The sequence below is a fragment of the Aphelocoma coerulescens genome, chromosome 26, assembly GCF_041296385.1.
Source record: "Aphelocoma coerulescens isolate FSJ_1873_10779 chromosome 26, UR_Acoe_1.0, whole genome shotgun sequence".
NCBI lineage: Eukaryota > Metazoa > Chordata > Aves > Passeriformes > Corvidae > Aphelocoma > Aphelocoma coerulescens.
The window spans coordinates 5,895,220-5,915,589 of NC_091039.1; the positions used below are offsets into that span (position 1 = coordinate 5,895,220).

Genomic DNA, 20,370 nt, shown 5'->3' on the forward strand with positions numbered 1-20,370 from the left:
TATATAGATGAGGAATCTGAGCTAGTGGAAATGGCCCTGCTCATTGAAGAGGCTTGGAATTTAAATCCCTTTCAACCCAAACCATTCCAGGAATAAAATCCTGGATTCTGTGAATAAAATGCCCTGGTCCTGCCATGGCTCTGGAGGACACGAACTCGTTCTGCCTCTCCTTGGGAACAGAACCTTGCTCTCCTTTGGGATTCGCTGATGGAGCCTGAAATGAGACCCCAAGTGCTGAGCAGAACTTTTGGATCTCCACAGAGGAGAAATCCAATTGGTTTTTTTTCTCCTTCTCACTTTCCCTTCTCTGTTTCGCTCCACCGAAGCCTCTGAATGCAACTCAGGCTTATGGGCCCAACCTCAGGTACATCGTGAGGTGGCGGCGGCGGGACCCGCGCGGGAGTTGGTACAACGAGACCGTGCGGAGCGCCCGGCACGTGGTGTGGAACACCCCCATCTACGTCCCCTACGAGATCAAGGTGCAGGCCGAGAACGACTTCGGCAGAGCCCCGGAGCCTGAAACCTACATCGGATATTCCGGGGAGGATTGTGAGTATTCCTCAGCCGCAGGTGGGATTTCAGGGATGATCCCATGCCAGGGCACCTGGGCGGCTCCTGTGTCCAGAATATGGGCGGGGCACTGCGGGATTTGGGACAAAAATCCGGTTTCAGGTTGGACAAGGCTTGGAAGACCTGGAGAGTGGAAGGTGTCCCTGCCCAAGGCCAGCTGGGATGATGGACAATTCCAACTAAAAATAAGGAAATGAGGTGGCTTTTGGAACTTTGGGGTCCAACTTTGGGCCAGGTGAGGCAGGAAAGGGTTGGATGTGCTGGGATCCTTCACCTGGAGAGGGAGCTGAGCCAGAGCCCTTCCCTGCTGCAGGAATTCCTGCTTTTAGCTGGATCAGGAATGTTCTCCTGATGGCCAGAGGAGTGAAATTGGATTTATTTTCTTCCCATGGAAGAGGGCGGAGCCATCGTGGGGCTGCTGCTCACGGGATTTGTGATGGGAGAAGCACGGCCAGGGGTGCCTGTGTGTCCATCTGCCCGTCCATCCGAGCTCCAGGGTAATTCCAGGTTCCTAAAGACCACTCTGCTTTATCCCTGCCCGTCCAGATCCCAAGGCTGCACCCACGGATGTCAGGATCAGAGTCTTAAACAGCACCGCCATATCTCTGACCTGGACCCGGGTGCACCTGGACACCATCCAGGGACAGCTCAAGGAGTACAGAGTGAGCAAATCCCGAATTCCCCAATCCCAAATCCCCGCCCCGGCACTGACCATTAACCCAGCTAAACCTCCTAAAATTCCCAGCTGGCTCCCAGGGATGGAGCTGCTGCATGTGGGGATGACAGAAAACTTCCCTGTGGTCACCAGGAACCTTTGGATGTGAGGCAGCACCAAGGATTTGCTCTTCGGGGTGTCAGGATGGGGTTGGGGACGTCTCCTGTTGCTTCCTTCGGGCTTGGCTGCAGGATTTGGGATGCTCCAAGAAAACAGGGAGGGATTGGGATGGCCCTGCCCATGGAGGCTCTGAGGGAATGACCCCAACCCGGTCAGATTTTGTGTCATCCCCAAAATATCGACAGCGGTTTTTACTGACCAACAACCCCTGCAAAGCCTAAACCCACGGTCGGGACTAACTGGGCACTAAAGCCAGCATGGATCTGGGTTTTTCCAGGTCTTTCCAGGCTTATATTTAGTATTTAATGTTTGCTGCTGATGCACAGAGGATGGAGCCGTTCAAACCAAGCCAAACCCTGAGCAGGGCCCTTCCCTCGGTGTTAAAACATTCCCAAAACCTCGTGTCCAGCAAAGAATCCCAGAATTCCGAATCCGATTGTTGGCTCGCTCTCCTTTTCCCAATTCTGGGGGATTTTCTGAAAGGATTCTTATTTCTCCACGAAATAGGATTTGCAGTGGAGGGTTTCAATAGGAGATTTCCTAAATTTAGGCACTTTTTTTGTGCCTGGGTGTGTCCCACCTTTCCTTGTCCACCGCTACCCCGAGTGGAAAGGCAGAACCACTCGGTTTTTAATTCTTGGCAATTAGGAACAGCTTTAGTCCGAGCTCAGTGGTTTTGGGAAGCTCTTAACCCCCTGCTCAGCCTCTTCCTCAGGTAACACCCCCGATTTCCCTCGTGGAGCTTCACTAATTCCCCTAAAAACTTCCACAGCCTTAAGCCGCTCTTAAAGGCAAAACTCTGCTTTTTAATGTCTAAAAATCCCAAAAAAACGCGGTTAAACGGGAAAAAGCTTCACCTGGCCTGCGTGTTTCTTGAAGGCCTATTTCTGGAGAGACAGCAGCTTGCTGAAGAACCTGTGGGTCTCCAAAAAACGGCAGTTTGTGAGTTTTCCTGGAGACCGCAACCGGGGCACCGTGTCCCGGCTGTTCCCTTACAGCAACTACAAGCTGGAGATGGTGGTCACCAACGGCCGAGGGGACGGGCCCCGCAGCGAAATGAAGGAATTCCCCACCCCTGAAGGAGGTATGTTCCCACAGGGAATTTTTTCCTGCTGGGAAAGGTTTAGGTGGAGCAGCTCCAGGGAGCTGAGCCACGGCCGGGGAGAGATTTTAGCTGAGCTTCACCCAGGCGCCGTCGCTGGCGGTGACATCACTGAAGCCACACCTGGAGTTGGCTCCTGACCCCATCGGCATTCCCAAAATTCCCAGAATTCAGGTGCTCTGGACGCCTCGGCCAAGAAGATTTTGGGCTGAGCAGGAGAAATATTTGCAAAAGCCTTTCCTGGGCACAGCTCCATGCCCTTGATTTGCTGCCCGAGCTGCAAATGTCCCCAAGCCGTGGTTTGGGGATGTGGATGGATCCATCCTGGAAAAGGCAGGAAAACCTTCCCAGGACCTTCAGGAAGGACATTCCTGATTCCTCTGCCAGGCTTTTGAGGCAAGAGCACCTCGTTCTTGTGTCAAGGATGAACTCGAGGGTTTAATTTTGTCGCTGGCACAGGAGCTATTTATAGACACGCCGATAATTCTGTGTTGGAGCTGCAATTCCAGAGGCTGGAAGTGACTTTTCCTACAGCGCAGGAGGGGATTCGGGCACACAAGGTCGCAAAAACGCAAGAAAAGATTTGCAAATCTTGTCTCAAAATATTTTGGGGTCCCCTCTTTTCTCTTCCTCTCCGCCCCATCTTGGCATCTCTCAGTGCTGCCTCTTCCTTCGCAATTCCTTGGAAAAAAATCCCCGTTTTTTAAGGATTAATTATTATTCTGTGGATAATTGAGGTTGTTTCTGAAGAAGGGCTTCAATTCCTGTAGGTTTTGCAGGCAGGGGCACCTTGACCCCGTTTCTGGGGGATTTGGGGTGGCTTTGGACATTTGGGGTGACAATAAAGACGTGTGGGTGGCATTAATTAATAATTACGGTGGATTTTACTCTTATCACACAGAAAATGTGGATTTTTATTTTTCCTACACCACCAAGCCCTTTTATCGACCCAAACTGACATTGAGGAGGCTGAAGGATATCCTGAACAACTAAAAATAAACCCCGAGCTCTCCGATCTCTCTTCCCCCGGTTAAGACACCGCAATTAGGAGGAAATCAGGAAAATAATTTAACTCCAGGCCGGATAATTCTTCCCTTCCTTCCTTCCTTCAGTAGTGATAATCCCAAATATTCCTTAGGGTGAGGAGCAGTGGGCAGCAGCTCCCTGTGGGAGATCTCTGGAATTCCATTTCCCAGCGATTCTTTGGGATAAGAGAAGCCACTTTTGGGGGTTCTAAGAGAGGAATCTTTGGGATGAAAAGATTGGGATGGGTGGGGGGTCTAAAGAAGGTCAGGAAATTTGGCTCCAAGAGGAGAAGTGGGGCTGGAGTTAAGAGAAGACTCTGGGATACTTCTTGTTCTTCTAAGAGAGAAATTTTGGGGTTCAAAACATTGGGATGGATGGGAGGGGGGTAAGGAGAGCTGTGAAATTTGGGTCCAAGACTCCGAAATGGGGCAGGAGTGAAAAGACGTTTTTGGGATACTTTTGATGGTTCTAAGAGAGAAATTTTTGGGGTGAAAACCTTGGGATGGGAGGGGGTGTAAGGAAGACCACGACATTTGGGTCCAGCAGGAGAAGCGCGGCTGGAGTTGCATCCCAGCTCTGCTTCCGTGGCCTTGCTGGAGGATCCTGCGGGATTGGGATTGCACCAGAGCTGCTCTGTTTTTCCTCCCCGCTGAAAATTCCCATCAGGCTCCTGGTTTTTAGGATAAATCCTTGTGTGATCCACTTGGGGTGTGTCTGTTTTGGAGTCCAGCCCGTGGCGGGTGCAGCAGCGCCAGGTTCGTTACCCTGTGCATGTTCTCTCCTCTCTCCCCTCTCGTTCCCGCTCCCCTCCAAGTGCCCAGCTCCCCCAGGTACCTGCGGATCCGGCAGCCCAACCTGGAAATCATCAACCTGGAGTGGGATCACCCTGAGCATCCCAACGGGGTCATCACGGGATACACCCTCCAATACAAGCCCTGTACGTCCCACGTTCTCCTCGCGGTGATCAATCAGGGAATTCTTCCCTTCCTGCTTTTTCCCAGGGCAGGGAGATCCATGAGGAACTGGAGACTTCCATGGTGGGCAAAACTGGTGTTAGGAGGGGTCCTGGACATCTGCAGGGGGGGTGGTGGGGGCTCAGCAGCTCCCCAGAATCAATTTTGGAGGGAAAATCAGCTGGATCTTGGATTTTGGAAGATTTTAGGTGCAGCCTGAGGTGTTTTTGTGCTCATCCCAACACAATTTGGGTGAGGTGATACCCAGAGCCTGAACGTCCCTGAGCCTTCTCTGCCCACCTGAATGTCCCCCCAGCAGGTCCCTGGCCAGGCTGTCCCCAAGTGCCCCAAAACGAGCGTGTTCAAGAGCAGCAACAGCTCTGAGCCCCACAGTGACCCCACTGTGACCCCACAGATCCTCCAGGGGCTGAAGGATGAGCTGGAGACCCCAGGAATTCCTGATCCCAGGCTGAGCCCAGCCTTTCCTGCCTTCCCTCCGCAGTTAACGGGTCACGGATGGGCCGGACGGTGGTGGAGAACCTGTCCCCCAACCAGACGAGGTTCACCCTGCAGAGGTCAGACCCCATCTCCCGCTATCGCTTCGTGCTCCGCGCCCGCACCCAGGTGGGAGAGGGAGAGGCCCTGACGGAGGAGTCGCCGGCGCTGCTGGATGAAGGTAAGGGCAGCACCCAGCTCTGCTGAGGGGACGGGGTGACAGGATGTGTCAAACCCAAAAATGGCATCATGGCAGACCATGGCAAACCCAAAAATGGCATCGTGGCAGGCCATGGAACAGCCCAAAAATGGCATCATGGCAGGCCATGGCAAACCCACAAATGGCATCGTGGCAGGCCATGGAACAGCCAAAAATGGCATCGTGGCAGGCCATGGCACAGCCCAAAAATGGCATCGTGGCAGGCCATGGAACAGCCCAAAAATGGAATCAGGGAATCCCAAGAACCAGGAGTGCAGGGCAGCGATGGCTGCACGGATTTTCCTGCAGAGGTGGAGGTGGCCAAATGCTGCAGAAAAAAACCCAGCTGAGGTGACCTGGGGACCTTCCTGTGCTCCAGGGAACCTCGTGGCTGTCCCCAAGGGAGGGACATTCCTCGTGTGCCCTGGAGCAGGAGGAAATGGAACGAATTTGTGTTTTTTTACCAAAAGAGGGCAGGATTAGATGGGATTCAGGAAGGAATTCCTCACTCAGAGGGTTTGGAAGCGCTGGCACAGAGAGGTTGTGGATGCTCCTCCATCCCTGGGAGTGAGCTTGGAGCCACCTGGGATTGTGGAATTGTCCCTGGGTGGGACTGGATGAGGTTTAAGGTCCTTTCCAACCCCAGCCATTCCATGATTTTGGGATCTCGCTCTCCTCGTGCTGAGGGTGAAGCTCCGATTTGCTCCTCTGTGCGAGCTTAACAGGGGCAGATTCGGGGGATTTTTGTGTGCAGGGACCTCGGTGCCACCTCCCTGTCACCCCATGGCCATCACCCGACCCTACAAACCTCCAGAGCCCCAATCTCAGCCCCGTAATCAGATAAAATTCCCGCTGTGGAACATCCATCAAATTTAAGTGGAAGTTCTGGAGCCCTAAGGGAACCAAGGGCGGCTCTTCCCCCTCTTTAGGCTTGGCTGACAGAGCTGGGATTGAGTTAGAGCTGGGATTTAATGGGGTTTTTGTTTCCTTCCCTCCATCCCCCCATCCCAGATAATGGCTCTGAGTGGGGAAAGCGATTCCTGCTTGGGTCCAGTGGGAATAAAACCATTCCCGACACCCCTGGGGTGGGATCCAGCAAAATTTATTGGATGGGGGGAAGAAAACAGCCAAGGAAAACACCAGAGGGGCCTGGAATTGCTGTAAAAAGGAATTGTGAGAGCTCAGGGGTTGGATTGAAGCTGAAAATGGAATATTTTTGGCTGGTTCACACCCAATTTTCTCCGTTTCTGGACACTGATAATGGAGAGATAAGAGCCAGGACCACCTCGTGGTGTGTCAATGCTAATTGATTTATATCAGCAATTAGCAGGGGGTGCCCGAAGCTGCTGGACAAGGTAAGGAACCCCCTCTGTGGGGTTTGGGGTGAGGATGTGGCAAAACAAGACAAAGTTTGGCCTTGAAACCGCAAAAAAAAAGAAAATTAAAGTAATTTCCAGCTAAATCCCAGAAATCTGCCCTCCAAACACGAGGTACAACACAAAATAGGTGAGTTTTGCTCACTTTGATGGCACCTCCTGCCAAGCTGCGGGAAAGACTGGAATTTAAGGTTGGAAGTTAAGGAAAAGAAGCAGATTAAGGAAATTAAGCCCATTAACGCCTCAGGAGGAGGTTTTCTGCTCGCCAGACTCCTTCGGATGCGGCGTTTAAATCCAATCCCCACACGAGAAAGGAAAAATCGAGGCGAAATTTGGTGTCAAAACCAGTTTTTGTTGGGATTAGACCTAAACAGCCGCTTAAATACTCGGCTTAACGACACCACTGTCACCTCAATGGCACCTCTGGCACCTCCCGGGTGTTTAACCTGGATCCTGGCGGGGTTTATCACGGATTCCCAAATTCCAGGTTGGATTTAATCCCATTTTCCCCCTCTCTCTCTGCTCTCCGGTGACTCCGATTGTGCCAGCGGCGCCTTGGGGTGGTTTGATAAATTCCTGTGTTTTTCTCTTCCCTCTTTCTCTCCCGTTTTCCTGGTTTTTTTCCCTCCCCTCTCTCTGTCCCCGGCGCTGCCTCCGAAGCCACGCCAAGCCCAGGTACCGTACCCGGAGGTAACCGGCATGGGGGCAACGGAGCTTTCCAATTAAGCTGCCAATTAAGCAGAAAAGTTCGTTAAAACCCTTCCAATGGCCACGCCAATTGGGCATTTCAATCATTCCAGGCGTGAGGGGACCAGGGCGGCCCCGCAGCGGGGCAGGCGAAGATTAAAAGGTCTCTAAGCCGGGCTTAAAAGCTGGGCAAAACAAATCTCGTGAAAACCAAACCGCGGTGGCCACGCACTGGGCGAGCCCAAAGGAGAGTCGAGATCCCATTAAAATGGGGTTTATTCCCTATTAAAGAGGGGTTTTTTTCCTATTTGAAGAGGTTTTATTCCCCTATTAAAGAGGGGGATTTTTCCCTCTTATAGAGGGTTTTTTCCCTAGTAAAAAGTGTTTATTTCCCTATTAAAGATGGGGGTTTTCCCCTATTAAAGAGTTTTTCCCTATTAAAGACAGGTTTTTTCCCCTATTAAAGACTTTTTTCCCCTACTAAAGACTTTTTTTTTCCTTTTTAAAGACTCTTTTTGCCCTATTAAAGATGAGGTTTTTCCCTGTTAAAGAGGGGGTCTTTTTCCCTATTTAAGAGGTTTTTCCTCCCTATTAAAGAGGTTTTTTTCTCCGTGTTAAAGCAGGATTTTTTCCCATTATAGAGCGGTCTTTACCCTATTCGAGAAGTTTTTCCCTATTTAAGAATTTTTTTCCCCTATGACACAGGGGTTTTTTCCCTACTAAAAAGGGTTTTCCCCATTAAAGAGGGTTTTTCCCCTATTAATTAGGGGTGCTTCCCTATTAATGAGGGATTTTTTTCCCTATTAATGAGGGGTTTTTTTCCCTGTTAAGGAGGGGGGTTTTTTCCCTATTAATGGGGGGTTTTTCCCTATTAATGAGGGGTTTTTTCCCTGTTAATGTCGGGGTTTTTTCCCTATTAAAGTGGGGATTTTTTCCCTATCAAAGAGGGGGGTTTTTCCCTATTAATGGGGTTTTTTTCCCTATTAATGAGGGGGGTTTTCCCTACTATAGAGATATTTTTCCTTATTAAGGAGAGTTTTTCCCTATTAAAGCTTTTTTTCCCCCTATTAAGGAGCTTTTCCCCCTCTCCCAGAGGATTTTAACCCCAGCTCTGCACGAGCCGCTCTCCCTTTTTAACCCTCACCACCCCCACCCTACAAAACACAGACCATTTCTGGCTCCGTGGGGCCCTTCCAGGACCTGTGGGATCGCAGCCGGAGATTGGGGAGATTTTTAGGATGCGCCCAGAATTCCCTGTGGCTCTCCCAGGGCTTTGTTGCAGGAGATTCCTCCCATTCCCGGTGTCCATTGGAAGGGTTGAGCGGGAATTCGGGGCCTCAGCTGTGCATGTTCTGCATGGAGCCTTCTGCTGGCTTTGCCCTCCTCGCTATTCCCAAAAACCTGGGAGCAGGGAGAGACCTTTTCCAGCACCAGGGACAGCTCCTCCTCCTGCCGCTTCCATGGAAAACCCGATCCTGCAACGCCCCAACGCCATTCCGGGTCACCCAGCGAAGGATTCCCAACCTCTCACAGACTTGGAAAATCCTGATTTTCCACACCCAACGCGCATTTCCCACATTCCAGTGGCGGGAGAGCCTTTTCCCAGCTCAGGAACCCGGCAATGGCCGAGCCAGGGGGTGCAGCCAGCCCCAAACTCATCCCAAAAAAGCTTTTTGGGAGCAGCAGCAGTTCCCGATGCCCTGCACCGAGGGCTCCCAACAGGTCCTGCTTTGCCTCTGCACATTCCGAGCAGGAACAGCTTCCCAGGGAAGGCTTTTCCCGAGGGATACAAGTGCAGGATCTGCTCTCTGCACCTGTAGGATTCGCTTTCCTGCCCCAGGGATGTTCCTTTTCCGTGGATTTTGTTGCAGGGATGTCTCTTCCTGATATTATTTTGCTTTTATTTTCCCCCCTCTTCCTGATCTTTCTCCTTCCTGTCTTTTTCTCTTCCTCCCTATTCCCCCCCAAAAAACGTGGGATAACAGATTGGTCAGGTCTAGGTGGTGGGGACCCGAAAATCCACTGAAAAATCCTGGGAACGAGCATAAAAATCCTGAAAATGAACATATAAATCCCTGAAAATGCACATGAAAAACCTTGGGACTGGGAGCGCCCTCTCCTCCAGCTCCTTCTCCATCCAGGGTTTGGCTCATCCACCAGAATCCGGATTTTCTTTGTGGATCGGGATCACTTCAAGCTCTTTTCTGCTTTCAGAGGGTCCTGCTGAACTCTGGAATCACAGCCCGATCTCTTCATCCTCCCAGCCCCGAATCATTCCTGCCTTCATTTCTTGCCCCACTGGAACTATTTGGGATTTCAGGGATAATCCTCCAATTATCCAGAGCCCATCCCTTCATTTTCCCCTTTCCAAAAGGAGAAATAACATTTTGGGAAGAGCTGGAAGAGAGCTGAGATTTGGAGAGTGGAGCTGGAGGTCGGGAATTGCTGCCTCATCTTCCTCCCCATTCCAGGCTCCAGGAGAGGACTCAGGGCATGGGAAAATCCCTCTCCCATGCCAGTCCCACTCCGGAGCTGGATCTCATTTCTCCTCAGGCCACGGTTTGAGCAGAGTCTGGCTCCAGAGGATGTTTCTCTTCCCATCAAATCCCAGGAAATGCTCTCTGACCTTTCCCATCTCCTCTGGCTGACCCAGACCGGGCGCTTTTTTATGGAATCAACAGCGATTCCATAAATTCCTTGATTTGCAGGAAAACTCTCCTTGCCACAGCTGGCACTGACAGGGAATGAAAAGGTTCCTTTTCCAGGGATGACCTGACACAGGCGGGGTCAGGGCTGGGAGGAACTGGAGCAGGTGATGGAATCGAAGTGAAGTGCAGGGATTTTCCCTTAGGAAAGGCTTCACCTTTCCTAAGCCAGGCTTTGGACAATGGGAGAGGGGATTTGGGAAAGGAGAAGATTAAAAAGGGATTTTGTTTATGCTCTGAGTGAGGAAAAATATCCCCAAACTGGAGTTTTGATTTTCCATCTGTATGGAAAAACTTCATCAGGGACCATAAAGAAATTGGATTTAGGCTCGGAGGGAAAAACCTGACTTTTCTCTGTCCATGAATGGGAATTTGAGGAGAAAAATCCCATTTTTCGCTTTAGAAATGGAGGGAATTGCTGAGCCCTCTCTTTCTGCTCCGTCACCCCCTCCTCTTCTCCAATTTCTTCTCTTTCCACATCAGATTTGGAGAATTTCATGGCCCAGACTTCCCAATTCCATCCTGTTGGTAAAAACCGGGAGAATTAAAAATAAATCTCTGCAAGAGTCCTCGGCCCGATCATCAAAAATCATGAAAAATTCATCCCAATTTCTCCAAGCCTCATGATTTGGTAGGCACACCCCAGGGAAAGCTGCTGCCACAGCCCAACAACACATTAAAAGCACCTCTAAATAATTAAAAAGCAGCAGAGATTGGGATTGTTTCCTGAATTTTTCCCCAAAAATGCCACTTTTCACTGAATTATCCCACTCCGAGCAGGATTTGTCTTTTCTTTAGATCTTCCCTTAAAAAATCCCATTTTTCTTTTAGGATTCTCCCTCTTTGGGGTTTTTTTCCCCCCTAATCTGAGCTTCAAGCAGGTTTTTGTGAGAGGTTTGTACTCTTTTTTTTATTGCTCCACTCCTGGCTGGCGAGACAGCGAAGAGCTCAGCATCTCTCATTAGTGAAATTATTAATTGCTGCTTCCTCAATCCATCATCAGAGCTCCATCCTTCCCTGAGAGGGAATAATGGAACTTGGAGGCAGAAAAAGCCTTGAAAGGGAGGCAATTAAGGAGCTGAGTGCTCCTTCGGCTCTTTCCGGGAAGAAGGGCTCGGCTCAAATGGGATAAAGAGCTGGGAATTGGTTTTTAGTCCGAATTTCCCGGGTGATTTCTTCCTGCTTGGAGCAATTTCCAGGTGCTGTTCCTCCCTGGCATGGGGAAAGCGGCAGCTGTCTTTCGGATAAGGGGGATTTTCCCCCCATCCCACAAATTCCGGGTGCCCTGCGCTGTCCCCAAACTTCTGTCCAAGCTCTGGGAATGCAGGAAAACAGCTGCTCCTCAAAGCTCGGGAACGTCGTGGCTGGAGCACCGCGGCCGTTTTTAGGAGGATGGATGGGATTTCTGCACTTTCCGAAGTGCTGGGAATGCCAGCCTGGCTCTCCCGTCTCCCTTTGGGATCTTCGTCACTGCTGGCAGCACCGAGAGGGGACCCCGGGAACCCCGAGAAGGGACTCTCAGTGCTCGGGTGCCTTTTCTTTGGGAATATCGGATCCCTGGGATCCCTGAGATCCCTGGGATCCCCTCCCAGCTCTCATTAGGGGATGGATTTCAAAGCCCAGCAAACGTCCCTGATCTCTCCCCCGCCCCAAATCTCCCAGCTGAGCTCTCCTCCCGCATCCATTCCGTATTTAAACCCCAGCGAGGCCGGAGCTTTTCATCCTTTAGGATTAAATCCCACCCCTCCCTCTCCGTGGGGGCCGCATTCCCATCCTCCCCTCCCCGAGTTTTCCAGCTCACCCCATCCCACTCTTCACCTGGCCCTGCTCCTGCCAGGATGATTTTTATCCCCGCCATCCCCTCCTGGATCTCCTCGGGAGCCAGCCCGCGTTATCCTGATGGGAAGTGACGGCTCCGCTCCCGGGAATCGCCTCCCCCAGAGCCAGGGAAGTGGGGCAGGGAGGGCAAATCCCGCCTGGAATCGCTGTCAGCTCATCCCGGAGGGTTTGGGGGCTGCAGCTTCCCCTGCGCTCCCGCACCGGGGACAGCGAGGCTGGGATTTATCCCAGATAATCTCTTCCCATCTCAGCTCCGGAGCAGCATTAAAGCTGAGTTTCTCCTGCTCCTGAGAGGCTCTGGGAGAGCCCTGGTGGAAGCTGGAAAGCCGGGCGACGTTTTCCGCCGGCTCCTGCCTTTCCCAAAGTCACTTTGTGCCTTTTGGGGTCTCGTTTTCCTCCGCGGGGAGCCGGGATTCCCATGGGAATGCCGAGCCTGCATTAGCTGATGGCTCCGGCGCTGTTTGATTGTTCCCAGCCTCTGGCGCGGCTCCATCCCGTTAATGGGGACATTAACCCGGCGACACCAATCTCTTAACCCCAAAAACCCGCCAGGAATCAGCGGAGATGGATGAGGACAAATCCCAGTGCAGGAAAAGCTTTTAGCGGCCTCAGGACCCCGCAAAGTCCTTCCCCCACAAGCGGAGGGACAAACCCTGAAGGGCAAAACGCAAAAATCCCTTTTTTTTTTGCCGCACCACGAACCCCGAGGGCAAAGCCGAGCCTTTGGATGCATCCCCTCCCTGCCACCACCCCCTGGCCGGGCTGGACCCCCCAGGCTGGGGCAGGGCCGGGCTGTGCACGGGGGGCTTCGGTTCGGGGTGCATGAGATGGGGACGCTGTGGGGTCACCGCGGAGAGGATGCGCTCCGGGGCTGGGAGGGGTTTTGGGGTGACTGCGGCTGCTCCTGGGGCACATCTGGGGCTGGGAGGGGTTTTTGGGGTGACTGCGGCTGCTCCTGGGGCACATCTGGGGCTGGGACGGGTTTTTGGGGTGACTGCGGCTGCTCCTGGGGCACATCTGGGGCTGGGAGGGGTTTTTGGGGTGACTGCGGCTGCTCCTGGGGCACATCTGGGGCTGGGAGGGGTTTTGGGGTGACTGCGGCTGCTCCTGGGGCACATCTGGGGCTGGGGCTTGGTGGTTGGGGTGGTGCTTTTGAGGAGCTGGGGGTGCTCTGGGGACACCTCTGGGTCTGGATGGGGTTTTTGTGGAACTGTGGCTGCTCCTGGGGCCCTTGGAGGTACCTGGGGGTGCTCTGGGGGCAGCCCAGGAGCTGGGCAGTGTTTTGGGGTGACTTTGGCTGCTCCCGGGGCACCCCTGGGGCTGGGCTGATGTTTTTGAGTACCTTGGGGTGCTCTAGGGGCACCTCTGGAGCTGGGTTGGGCTTTTGGAGGAGCTGGGGGTGCTCTTGGGGCACCCTTGGACCTGGCCTGGTGTTTTTGAGTACCTGGAGGTGCTCTGGGGTCACCCCTGACCTGGGCTGGTGCTGTAGCCGTGGTTTTATCGCCTCTCAGATGGACTGAGCGAGCTCCTGCCCCTCTCTGCCTTTGGATGTGGAGGTTTCAGGGCTTGGCTCTCCTTGGGGACGGACTGGGGGTGGGGAAGAAAAGCCTGGCTTGGTCCTGGGACTGGTTTTAAAGTGCTTTCCTAGCGTTGTTGTGGTTTGGGGGCGATATTTATAAAATCTGCTTTCCTTCGCCCATCAGAGGGATTTGGAATCCCTGGACCTGCAGGAATATTTATTATAAATATAATTTAACCTGAGTGTCCCAGGGTGAGGTCCCCTCAGAGTCACCTTTGGTATTTGGAGCGGAATTCCGGCTGCATTTTCTGCTGGAATATTCCAGCCCAAGCCAGTGCCCCCCTCCCTCCCTGTGGAACCCTCACCCCACTCAGGGTGGGGGTTAAAGGACACATTTTCCCCCTTTCCTTGGAGCACATTCCCGCTTTTCCTTGGAATCACAGCTCAATCCAGCAAACAAATGGCTCCCAATTATCCCCCAGGACAGCTGGAGGTGTTCCAAGCCCTCACTTAAATGCAAACTGTGAGGGGCAAAGCTCCATCCCTGCCTCCCCCACGAGCTAAATCCCCCTCCATGCCCAAGCTGCTCCTTCTCCAGGCTGGAAAAAAGCTGGGAAGCTGCAGGCTGAGCTGGCAGCTTGAAAAATGCTGGAGGTGTAGTCCAGGGGCAGCTGGATAAACGGGATTGCGGCTGGCCCGACAAATGGGATTAGTGCCTTTCCCTCAAGAGTTAAATCCCATTTGGTTTTCCTGGGATGTGGTGGGACAATGGGATGAGGACAAACCCGTGCGTCCCCTCAGCTGCATTTTTCCAGGCTGTCCGTGCTGGTTTATCCCAGAGGGGTGATGGGCAGGGAAAAGGCAGAGGAGAAGCAGCTCGTTCAGGCCTGGCATTGGGATTGGGATCGGGATCAAAGCGGGGGAACGGGAGCAGCCCCAGCACCTCTCCCAGCCCCTGGGATGGGCTCAGGGGGACAAGGGGGAGGAAAAGGGGTTCAGTCTGGCGTTCCCAGTGGGATCCAGCCCCTGGGATGGGCTCAAGCCATCCCTGCATGGGGACAGGGGTAGGAAAAGGGGTCCAGCAGTGCGTTTCCAGCGGGATTTGCTCCATGCCATGCCGCTCTGGGGAGGGCAGAGCCCCGGGGACACCACCTTGGGTACAAAGCCGGTGTTTCCCTCTCCCAGAGGCAACTGGGCCGCCTCCAACCGCAGTGGAGGAAACCAGTCCTGAAACCAGCCCTGAAACCAGTCCTGAAACCAGTCCTGAAACCAGTCCTACAATCAGTCCTACAATCAGCCCTACAATCAGCCCTACAACCACCCCAACCACCACCGACACCACAACCACCACAACCACCACAACAACCACCACCACAACAACCACCACCACCAGCGCCGCCAGCACCGCCGCCAGCACCAGCGCCGCTGCCGAGAGGGCTCCGGCAGCCACGACCAAGCACGAGTTGGGTACTGAGCTTTCCTTTTCCTCTAACTCCTCTCTAACCTGACTGCGACCCTTCCCCACCTTGATTCTTTGGGATAACGGGAAAATCGGAGCCCTTCCATGCTCTGGGATGGGAATCCGGGTGTACAAGCGGGAATTTGGAGGGTTCTGTGCCACCAGGGAATAACTCAGCCCTGCTGAGGGTGTGGCGATGCTGGATGAGGTTCGGGAAGAGGTGGAAAATCCTACAAATATTCCCCAAAGTGTTATCGGGTGTTTAGAGCTGTTACAAACGGGTTCTGGTGCTCCTGCAGGAGATGTCACCTCGGATTTAGCACATCAGCTGTTAGCACCGAGAGCTGTCAGGATTTATCCGAGTCTCCTTGGGTTTATCCCGCTGCTCCCTGCGCTGCCGGAGCCCCCGGGAGCGCTGGGGAAGGGTGGGAGTTCCAGCACGATCCCTGCGCCAGGTGTTTCCCAGGTCAGGAGAAACTTCTTGTGTCATCAGGAGGATCCAACTCGGCTCTGGTGGGGAAATTTTCCCTCCTGGATGTGGTTTAGGGATAAATCTGGAAGGATTTATCTGGGTTCGAAACACCGGGATAATGGAATTTACGGTTAATAAATAATTAGGTTTGTTCAAAAATAAGTCAAGCAAAAAGGGAATGAAATCAGGATTAAAAACTTGGATGGCGTTTGGGGCAACCTGGGATAGTGGAAAATGTGGAATGGGGAATGAGATGAGTTTTAAGGTCAAACCATCCTGGGACAATTCCGTGACTCAGTTCAAAGCCATTTCTTTATATTTTTACACAAAATCAGCTTAAAATGCTTCAAAACCACCACAACTTTCTGCGGGGGCATCTGCCCCCATCGGACACCCCAGGTTTGGTGATGAAGAGAGATCAGCCCCAAACCAGGCATCAATCCATGTGGAAATGCTGCTGGCTGGAAATAGGGAATTAAGTGTGAGGTTGGAAATGGGGAATTACATGTGAGGCACAGAGCAGGGAAAGAGGATGGGAGGAAAAGAGGAACCTCCGGTATCCCCACCTAGCCCAGGTTGGGATTTAAGGGATTCCAGGTCACCCCACAGCGCCAGGTCCTTGCAGCACCCTAAAAACCCCACAGCTGGCTTTTTCCAAGGGATTGCGGCACTCGATCCCGGATTTTGTGACATCAAAACATCGCAACACCCTAAGGAAAAATGACATTAAACCCCAAGATGTCGATTCTCTGCTGTCCCTTAAAATCCCCCTGAAGTGCAGGATTGGCTCCCGCCTCAGTAGGAACGGGACTCATCCCAAGCAACGTCGAGATCCCTTAACTTCAACCTCACACACGAGTGACCTCATTGTCCCACCGGGGCCACAGCGACGTGACAATTCCCTGCCACTCCTGGCGCTGGATCCGTGCTCATCCATGCAGGAATTCCAGGACAAGGTTTTCCTGCTGGCCCAGATCCTCAGGGATGTGCCCCGGAAGAATTCCAGGATGAGCCGAGCACAGTTGGATTTAAACACTGCCCAAAATGCCCTAAAAATGTTGGGAATCTTGAAGAAGATCTATCCAGCCTTAGGCTGAGGTTAATTCACACTTAGGCTGAGACCAAAGTGTTCACTCCAGGTATTTGTAAGGATTTTGTGAGGTTTCCGTAAGGTTTTTGTAAGAAGGTTTTTGTAAAGTTTTTGTGAGGTTTTTGTAAGGCTTTTGTGAGGTTTTTGTAAGGTTTTTTAAGGTTTTTGTGAGGTTTTTGTAAGGATTTTTTAAGGATTTTGTGAGGTTTTCAGAAGGATTTTGTGAGGTTTTTGTAACGTTTCCTCAAGGTTTTTGTGAGGTTTTGTAAGCTTTTTATGAGCATTTTTAAGGTTCATTTAAAGTTTTCCTGAGGTTTTTGTAAGGCTTTTTGTAAGGATTTCGTACTTTTTTTTAGGTTTTTATGAGGCTTTTTGCGAGCTTCCCCACCACCATCCACTAGTCGAGCTCTAAGCCAGGCCTAACCCCACTAAGCACTAACTCCTGTTCTAACCTGTCCCCCAGCCGCCAATGGATCGTCCATATGGGACATCAGAGCCATGGCAAACAGTAACTGGGCAAACATCACCTGGAGCCACAATTTCTCGGCAGGAACTGACTTTGTGGTTAAGTATATCACCAGTAAGCATCAGATCGCGTGGGGACTCTACGGGGTGGCGCTGCCCTTAGAGATCCTGCCAGCTCCCGCCCTTTCCTTGGATTTAATTCCATAATTCCACGGCCAGCTGGAAAAACGGGAGGGGAAAACATCGTGGTTGTGGTGGCCGGGGTAGATCAGAGGTGGTTCTCGAGAGGTTCCCTCTCCGTGCACCGATGGCCGTGGGGTTTTACGATCGGCGGGAACGTTGAGTCGTGGTTGACGGAAAGAGGTGTAAAAGATGGAGAAAAATGAAATTTCTGGGAATTGGAAGATGGGATTCCTGAACCTGGAGTTGGCAGAATCCTCTAAGATCCCAAACCTCCTCCTCGGTGTCTCTTAGCGTTGTACGGCTCCGTCCTGGGCTGGGAGCAGAGCCGGGATCTCCGGGTTTGGTGCCGGTTTAGGGAGAGGTTTTTGTGGCGTTGGTTGGTTTGGGGTTTCTGGAGAGGCGGTGCCGGCTGCTGCTCATCCCTAAGTTTATTCCCAGCCCTCGCATCCGCTGCTGTGCTGGCCTGGAATCCCTGAAATCGGCATTTTAAATAAACCGCTTGTAATTCCCGGCAGGAAACCCCTCCTGGCCTTTCCAGCTTCCCTCAGGAGAAGACCTTGAATTGCCCTTGAAACGATCCCCTGTGCAAAACCAGTGTCTGGTATCCAAAATTCCCATATTTTAGGATATGTATGAGCCTGCCAGGCCCTAAATCCCAAACATCCCAGCTCCCAACCCACCCCTATTTTTCCCCAGTCACTGGGACGCATAAGGATCAGGTCCAGGTGCTGAATCCGTGCTGCAACAGCAGCAATCCCTCGGGATTCCCTCTCCAAATCTGTCTGAGGGAGGAAATCTTGGAGATTTCAGCCCTTCCTGGAGAGCTGTGGTTTTCCACCGCTTTTTGGTGGCATTCAAGGGAGCAAAACCCTCAAAGCCACATTTCACCTTCCCTGCTGAGCCATGAATCCAGGCCCCAGTGCAGGTTTTCTGGAATTCCGTGGATAATGCTCAGGATTAAGCTCGTGAGCAAATTATTCCCGGCTCAACAGGTTGTTCTTGGAAAGAACCTGGGAGAAACCAGCCCGTGACCATCCCTTGTTGAGTCACAGGGCCAAACTCTCCCCCAAAAGCAGATCCAAAGGATCGTTAATAATCATCCAGCTCATCCAAAGTCTCCAGCACAGCTGGAGCACACCTGGAGCACACCTGGAGCACAGGTACCACTCCCAACAGCACCAAAACCCAGTCCTGTATCTCCTTCACCCAGCTGGGCCTGACCAGGCAAATTCCAGTGTTTTTATGGTAAAATCCCAAAAATCCAGATCTGAAGCTGGGCAGGTAAAGAACCTATGGAGGCTTTAACTCAGGGAGAGACCCAAACAGCTCCCAGGAATTTTTTTCCCGGTGTGGCAAGCAGGGATGCAGCACAACCCCCACCTATCCTCAATTCCCAGTGGGTAACGACCCCAGATCAGCACCTCCTTGTCCCCAGAGTAGTGACCCCAAACCAGCAGCTCCTTGGCTCGGGTACCAATCCCAAACCAGCAGTTCTTGGCTTGGGAAACGATCCCAAACCAGCAGCTCCTTGTCCCTGGAGCCGTGTAATTCCCACTCAATCCCCAGGGATATCACACCGCCTTGCCCCCGGTGTCACAATCTCAAATCAGCAGCTCCTTGGCTCAGGAAATGATCCCAAACCAGCAACTCTTGGCTCCAGTACCAACCCCAAACCAGCAACTCTTTGGTTCTGGTACCGGCCCCAAACCAGCAGCTCCCTGCCCCGGGAGCCGCGTCGTTCCCAGGCAGCCCTCAGGGCCAGCCCCACACCTGGGCCGCGGTGTCCCCGGTGTCCCCGCGGGGTGTCCGGGCAGGGTTTGATGTGCGGTTTCTGTTCCCCAGGTAACAAGACAGAGAAATCAATCCCCGTTAAGGCTCAGGGCCCGTCCTCGGTGCAGCTGGCGGATCTGACGCCGGGGATGATGTACAAGCTGTGGGTGTTCCCCATATGGTCCCACCCCAGCGAGCACTCGTACATTACCTTTACCACCAGCTCAGGTGAGACGGGCGTCGGCCGCGTGTCCCCAGAGCGTCCCCAGAGCGTCCCCGGCATGGCCCCGGCATGGCCCAGCCATCCCCATGGTGCTTCAGCCATGGCTGCATGGAAATCCCTCATCCCACCGCCCTCGACTCGCGGCATTTCTCAACCCAGGGCTTGCTCGGCGTTGCGCGGAGGAGGAGGATCCCAGGAAGGGATGGGGATCCCTTTGGATAGGGATTCCTCGGGCTAGGGATCCCTCGGGATGGAGGAAAGGGAGGAGAAAGCGTTCATGTTGTCACAGCCTCTGCTTGCGGCCCTCCGTGTGTGAGTGACATCTCAGAGATGTCACTGATGGGATGACGCATTGGGAGTGGGAATGTGGTGTTGGCACGAGTGTGTCCTTAGGGATTTCCATCCTCCTGGGATGTTTCCTCTGGCACTTGGTGGGGAATTTGCCAGGCTTTGTATCTGTGTGGTTTCCACGTCTTCCTCGTTATGGATTCCCTCATTTCCCACCCAGCTCCAGACGCTCCCTCCTGTGTCCCACAGGAGCTTTATCTGTTTGTAAAACTCCTCTGCTCCCTCCCAATAATTCCCAGGAAATCCAAACAGCCCTAAATCCCTTCCTATCCACCCGAGGCTTTTCCGTAGGGATCTGTGCCCAGCTCCTGTCAAACACTCTGCTGGAACTCTGCGGAGCAGGAAACACTGGAGCAGCCTCCCTGACAGTGCCGTGGGTAGAGGTGGGGATTTCCAAGGAATTCAAATAGTTTTGCTCGGCTCCAGCCGTGGGATGGGAAGCTCTGGCAATTTCCAGGCTCCGCCGGGAAGGACAAAAGGAAAATGGGAATCCCAGTGAAGGAGAGCTGCAGGAACTGGGGAGCAGAGCTCCCCACAAACCCCCTGCGCATCTGACATCAGCAGAAAATTTGGAATGCCGCCGGGTAATTCCCAGACAGGGGCAGATGGCAGCCGCCGGTGTTCCATGGAATCAAGGTTGGAAAAACCTCTGCGATCATCGAGTCCCACCATTCCCCTGGCACTGCCAAGGCCACCATGTCGCCGGGTGCCACATCCAGGTGGTTTTGGGGTGTCCAACCCTGCTCAACGCCAACAAACCCCCGGCGAGTGCTGCCTTTGGCTCTGTCCCCAAACTGCTCCGGGGTTGAGCGAATCCATGGCACAGCAGTCCCTGGAATATTCTGATCCCACACATCAGAGCTGATTTTGGACACAGACCCCTCCCAGCACAGCTCCAGTTGTTGTGTTAAACCCCCAGTTTTGTTTCTGCTTCTGGATCTTTCCTCAAGTCCGAAATCTCCGTCAGCTCCCACCCAACCCGAGAGTTATCCCTCTGGATAACCATTTTGTCCCTCTGGATAACCATTTTATCCCTCTGGATAACCATTCCCAA

General features: G+C 52.8%; 1 protein-coding gene across 2 annotated transcripts in view; it reads left to right on the top strand.

Annotated features, from left to right (window-relative positions):
- NFASC (neurofascin) overlaps nt 1-20,370 on the top strand; it is a 68,917-nt gene that overhangs the window by 36,329 nt on the left and 12,218 nt on the right. The window contains exons 21-29 of one of the 2 annotated variants that reach the window (XM_068995858.1): nt 327-549; nt 1,117-1,232; nt 2,285-2,489; nt 4,348-4,470; nt 4,989-5,162; nt 7,217-7,231; nt 14,492-14,773; nt 16,791-16,907; nt 18,818-18,973. In XM_068995858.1, coding sequence (XP_068851959.1) covers nt 327-549; nt 1,117-1,232; nt 2,285-2,489; nt 4,348-4,470; nt 4,989-5,162; nt 7,217-7,231; nt 14,492-14,773; nt 16,791-16,907; nt 18,818-18,973 — 1,411 coding nt within the window. The remainder of the gene's footprint in view (nt 1-326; nt 550-1,116; nt 1,233-2,284; nt 2,490-4,347; nt 4,471-4,988; nt 5,163-7,216; nt 7,232-14,491; nt 14,774-16,790; nt 16,908-18,817; nt 18,974-20,370) is intronic. The other variant, XM_068995859.1, reaches the window with a different exon arrangement.